Source organism: Podarcis tiliguerta, assembly GCF_965153285.1.
Source record: "Podarcis tiliguerta genome assembly, chromosome: 6".
Taxonomy (NCBI): Eukaryota; Metazoa; Chordata; class Lepidosauria; order Squamata; family Lacertidae; genus Podarcis; species Podarcis tiliguerta.
The window spans coordinates 33,242,503-33,248,502 of NC_139539.1; the positions used below are offsets into that span (position 1 = coordinate 33,242,503).

The following is a 6,000-nucleotide window of genomic DNA, read 5'->3' on the forward strand; positions in this document are numbered from 1 at the left end:
CAATGGGGTGAGTTGCTGTTGCTCTGTCCCAGCTCCTGCCAACCTAGCAGTTTGAAAGCACATCAAAGTGCAAGTAGATAAATAGGTACTGCTCTGGCGGGAAGGTAAACAGCGTTTCCGTGTGCTGCTCTGGTTCGCTTAGTCATGCTGGCCACATGACCCGGAAGCTGTACACCGGCTCCCTCGGCCAATAAAGCGAGATGAGCACCACAACCCCAGAGTCAGTCATGACTGGACCTAATGGTCAGGGGTCCCTTTACATTTACCTTATGTTATATAACACTAACCAAGTTATTGCAAAATACTCCCAGCATATATGGCTTTGTTAAAGACCCAAAAAGTTCCTACCTGAAGATCAGATGGGTTTTGTATATTGTGGATCACATTTCTCCTTCCCTTCCCACTTTTCTATTCAAAGACATGCAGAATGGCCAACACGATGAAGAATGCAAGTAGATAAATAGGTACCGCTGTGGCGGGAAGGTAAACAGCATTTCTGTGCAGTCTGGTTTCCGTCACGGTGTTCCCTTGCGCCAGAAGCAGTTTAGTCATGCTGGCCACACGGCCCGGATAGCTGTCTTTGTCTGTAAATCCCTTTGGGTATGAGAAGAAAGATAACCAAAAAACTGACCCACAGTGCTGCATAAAAGAGATAACCAATGGAAAGGGAGATGGCTATTATCAAGTCATAAGATCTGATGTGAAGTTTATTGGCAGAATTGAAATTATTACTTGAAGCTGTTTAAGAATGAGGGGGGATATTTGTTGCTTGTAAACTGCGGCAAGACTATAGAGGAAAGGGGAGAAGCACTCAGAGAATAGGACTTTTCTAACTGCTAGTGGTGCAAGAGCTGAATGGAGAAGATTCAGCTGCCTTTCAGATTTGCTTCTCAGACACAGTCTTCTCCATCAGTTGTTTCTAGAATGTCTCCTGTATGTTTTAATTATTTTCTGCTGTAGCTTGGCTTATCCTCTTGAACTTTGTGTACATTAGTTGCTGATTCTGACCTAATTGTAGTGTGGATTGTGTTAAGTTGATGGTTTTTAAAGTCCCTTTTTAACAAAGGTATCTCAGTGTGTGGAGAGTTGGACAGACCACTTATTTATCTTATTATTGTTCTGCTGATTGAATACATTTAAAGGAGCTTTCAGAGATAGATGATAGATGATGATAGATAGATAGATAGATAGATAGATAGATAGATAGATGATAGATGATAGATAGATATAGATATATAAAACACAAGCTTAATGTGCATTTATAGATAACAGACTGATCCTATGCATGTTTATGTGGAAATAAGTCTTGATACATTCAGTGGGGCTTCTGAGTAAACAGAAATAGGATCAGGGTGCAATTTGCAGCGAGCTTTCAAGCTGGTACCTTATAACAATTTCAGTCTTTCTCAATGAAACGTTCTTTCTTTTAATAATTTTGTGTTTAAGATCTAAGGGGGAAAGAGCTTTGCTATTGGTATGAGGAAACTGATTACTATTTCATCAACAATTCAAAACTTTACTACTGGGAAAGGAAAGCCCCGCATTTTACTAGAACAGCTCTAGCAGTATGGAGAGTTCAGTAAGTTTATACTTCAATATTCTGTATAGCAACATGTTAAATATGCTCTTACGTTTATTCATCTCAAATAAATACTGTCCCCTATTCCATATTCACAATTATTTTTTCATAACAGAATTCCCAATTTACCCATTAAGGATACATTATAGAAATGGTATACAGGATCAACATCACTCTGCTTTTGAGTGCAACAGAGTCATTAAACTAGAAGCAGGGGTGTGTAGAAGTCATTAAATGATTTTTAATCATTTGATCAATTTTGAAATAATTAAAAGAGTATCAAACAAGATAGCGAGACCGTTTCAGTGAATTGTGTGTCCTTGAATTTTATAAAAGGGAGGATACATGAGTCCACCAATTTCAAGCTAATTATTCTTTCCAAGGATCTTTTAAAGGCTTTTGGTATTTAAGCTGCTTTTTGCCATGGAAAAGTGATAAAGGGGAGGGGAGGATGCAAAAAACAGGATTCCAGTTGTGGCAAAGCACCACTGGGAGGGGACCAAGGTTTCCTCGGAAATGGGTGGAGAGAGACAAAACTTGTTCTTCTGCTTGTTCTTCAGACAACAAAATGCTTTGGGACAGCCATGATTACATTGCAATACATGCAATTAGTTAATTGCGGCAATGGAAGCTTATCCAGTTGGCATTACCATATGCCAGACTATATTTTCTCCCTGTCGATAAAACTGTGAAATTTTTCATGCTGAAGCCATTGTGAAATCCTACCTGATAAAACTTACAATGAGATATGCTTGCAAGCTATGCCTGCCGTTGGCATTATTGCTCTCCTTGAAGATAGATGCATCTGTGAACAGCATGCTCTGTGAATATTAATAAAATTTCTTACCAAGAAACAATAGTGCTATAGGGTCTATGAATGGAAGAACAGAAATGATCTTTGATGTGGTCCCCGTACTGAAGTGTACTCATTGCGGATGATGCACAGAACTGTGCCAGCTTGAAACTCCATGTGACAATCATACCTGACCTGTGTCCTTGCTTTTTAATCCTTCCTCTTTCCTCTGTCAATCTATTTCATCAACAAGAATATCCAATTTGATTTTTTTAATGTTAGGAAGCTGACATGGAAGCAAATACCCTAATACTATTTAACTATGTAATAAAAAAAACCAAAGGAAGGGAGATAAATCCTTTCTTGAATGTTGCTACAGTTCAAAGCAGCAAATTTGCCCATGTATTTAACCCCAAACAGCATTTTATGGCCATCCCTAACCTCCTTTTTCCTATTCAGAAGGGAGTTACATACCAAGGGATTGTATTTAAACAACAAAGGTGGAGATGCTACTATGTGCTAGTGTCTGGATTTTGTTGTGCAAACCTTTTTTCATTAGCATCCCTATTGACATCAGAAAACTCGTTTGAGCTGTCCTGACGCATCTGACTTTCATTTGAATTGTTCAGGATAAGGGGCCTGCGTATTCCTGCAGTATATGGCTGGTGTGCTTCTTTTGCCCTTGCCCAGGAAGCATCTGTCGCTTCCTGCCACTCAGCACATGGCTTCACTCTGGATCTAAACATGATTTGAGGTGTGCCAGAGAGGTCTGGCTAATGAGTGCCCTTTGTCTAGGAGGGCTTTGCAACTGATGCCTAGTATCAGAGTCTGAACCATTTCCTTATGAGAGCTTGAGACTTTAGTCCACTCAGTATATTCAGCCAAAACACAACAAAAAGAAGGGGAAATCAATCTTGACAACATTTACTCGGTTTACATTTGTTACATGCATTTCAACTCCCTGAAATCAATGCCCTTAAGCAGCCTAAATTGTGGGTTGAATTGTTTATTACTCTTTTCTCTGGCTTTCGACATATTTTTAGGACCCTCCATTCTTTTGTGGCTGCAGGTTGTTCCAAACAGTTTTTAATATTGTGTCTTCATGTTGTAACCTGCCCTGGGAAATTAAAGCGAAGTGTTGGTAATAAATTAATAGTAACACCATAATATATTAATGCTTCACTACTGACAAAACTGACAAATGTAGATGGGTTAATGGTCAGGTCAGGGCTTATATATTGGTTTTAAATTCAGTATATCAGTTTTTTTGCAAGTTTCTTACATGTTATTTGGATATATTTTTAGGAAGCTGATTATGTCCATACTGCGTGTCTAGTATCTTGTTTGGAGATATACCAGTTCTGGCCTCCCTGTGAAAATATTTAATTTAATTTCATTTAATTTATTAAATTTGTATACCGCCCTTCATCTGAAAATCTCAGGGCAGTTCACAGCATAAAAATGCAAAATAAAAACACAAAATACATAATAAAAATGAAAACAAAACCATAAGCCCCTCTCCCACAAATTTAAACACATTTAAAAGGACATGGAATGTTAATCAGCCCTTCAAGGCCTGGTTGAAGAGAAACATTTTCACCTGGCATCTAAAGATGTATAGCGAAGGCGCCAAGCAAGCCTCCTTTAGCCATGTTTGCTATCTTTGTGGCTCATTCCAATCTAGCAGAAGAAAATAATTCTTGTGAGATAGATAAATATCTTTCTCCAAAGGTTCCCATGTAACCAGTGGAGAGTCTTGCCAGGAGCAGCACTCCGCATTAAAGCCCCCAAACAATGGCTCTATAAGTCATCTCCTAATAACAAAAACCACAGGAATTAACAATAACCCAGTTATGATTTCCTAGTGTTCCCACTTTATGAAGCACATCACTGCTTTGTGAGTTAGTCTTTCTGAAAGGGGTGGGGAGGAAAGCCACATCTGGCATCCACATGCAAGGCCTTCGCGAAGAAGATGAAATATTTTAACAGTGCACTTTCATTGGGACTGCCTTATCAGCACATATCTATTGACTAGGCTTGAAATGGAACCTTTTGCATGTCGCCCTTTTTTTTTTGCTCACAGTAATGTTCCTGGTCTGTTCTCTCCTAGGTGCATAGCGTAATGTCCATGCTGTGCTACACTCTGATTATAGCATTTCTGATCGGCATACGGGCAGCACCAAAAACTGAAGATAATGCACCACTGGGGTCTCCTGCAACATCTGGCATTTCTGAAAGCAGACGGACTAAAACACACCACATTATGAAAACGTCTCAGCACAGAGACCACAGCCAGCCTGTTACTGGGAAGGTAGTGAACAGGAAATCTGGGCAAGCTGCAAGCATCATAGTGGACCCAAAGCTTTTTCAGAAGAGGAGGTTCCAGTCACCTCGGGTTTTGTTCAGCACTCAGCCTCCACCTTTGTCAAGGGATGGACCGAGTGTGGAGTTCCTAGACAGCACAGACTCTACGAACAGGACGATCCGAGCCAAGCGTGCAGCTCACCCTGTGCACAACCGAGGAGAGTACTCTGTGTGCGACAGTGTTAGTGTGTGGGTTGCCAACAAAACCACAGCGACAGACATTAAAGGCAAAGAGGTGACTGTGGTGGTGGACGTAAACTATAACAACTACCCTTACAAACAGTACTTTTTCGAGACCAAGTGCAGAGACCCTAAGCCGGTGTCCAGTGGGTGCAGAGGCATTGATGCCAGGCATTGGAATTCCTACTGCACCACCACACACACCTTTGTCAAGGCACTGACAATGGATGGCAAGCAGGCAGCTTGGCGCTTCATTCGGATTGACACTGCCTGTGTATGCGTAATCAGTAGGAAAACAGAGAACCTCTGAGATAGACCAACCCTCCATCTTATACCCACCTCCTCCCAGCCCCCTACCTCAGCCTGTAAATTATTTTAAGTTATGAGGACTCTATGGTATATTTATAGTTTATACAGTAAAGAAATGAATCCTCATTATTTATTAAAATCTTTTGAAACTGCTGATGTGTTGTATATTTTAATGGCATCTCTTTCCTTTTAAAACAGGAGTTTTTTTTCTCTTTCTTTTTTTACAATTTTGGTAGCCGCAACTTTCCCTTTTAACATGATTGACATAGCAAGATTTTGAAAATGGAATACATTGCCGTTTTGCCTTCCACATCCTGATTTACCACGAAACAGCAGTTTTTGTGTGTGACATTCTATAGTCTTGAAATAGACAAAAAGCAAAAGCTGTCATATTAGTCCATTGGAAGAATTCCAGATATCCTTCAGCTCCTCATCCAAGCCAAAATTAAACCCAAGTAAGCTAACCCAGCTATTTTAATATTTGCATTCAATCAGGCCACATATCAGAAGATACATAATTCTGCACCTTGAGTCATTCCGTAGTGGTCTTCATGTTTATACATCCTCATAGATTTCAGCTGATATCTTACAAAGCTTATTTAAAATCATCAGTTTTCACCATTTTTCATTGTGCCTGTTTACCTATTAGAACAGGCATCCCCAACCTGTGGCCCTCCAGATGTTTTGGCCTACAACTCCCATGACCCCTAGCTAACAGGACCAGTGGTCAGGGATGATGGGAATTGTAGTCCAAAACATCTGGAGGGCCGAAGGT

General features: G+C 40.2%; 1 protein-coding gene across 4 annotated transcripts in view; it reads left to right on the plus strand.

Annotated features, from left to right (window-relative positions):
• The window catches only part of NGF (nerve growth factor), a 53,175-nt gene extending 47,794 nt beyond the window's left edge, over positions 1–5,381 (plus strand). For 3 of the 4 annotated variants that reach the window (XM_083444584.1, XM_083444586.1, XM_083444585.1), the window contains one exon: positions 4,483–5,381. In XM_083444584.1, coding sequence (XP_083300710.1) covers positions 4,495–5,226 — 732 coding nt within the window. In that variant the 5' untranslated portion in view covers positions 4,483–4,494 and the 3' untranslated portion in view covers positions 5,227–5,381. Of the gene's footprint in view, positions 1–1,453; positions 1,580–4,482 lie in introns of all 4 variants that reach the window. The other variant, XM_083444583.1, reaches the window with a different exon arrangement.
• The last annotated feature ends 619 nt before the right edge of the window (positions 5,382–6,000 follow it).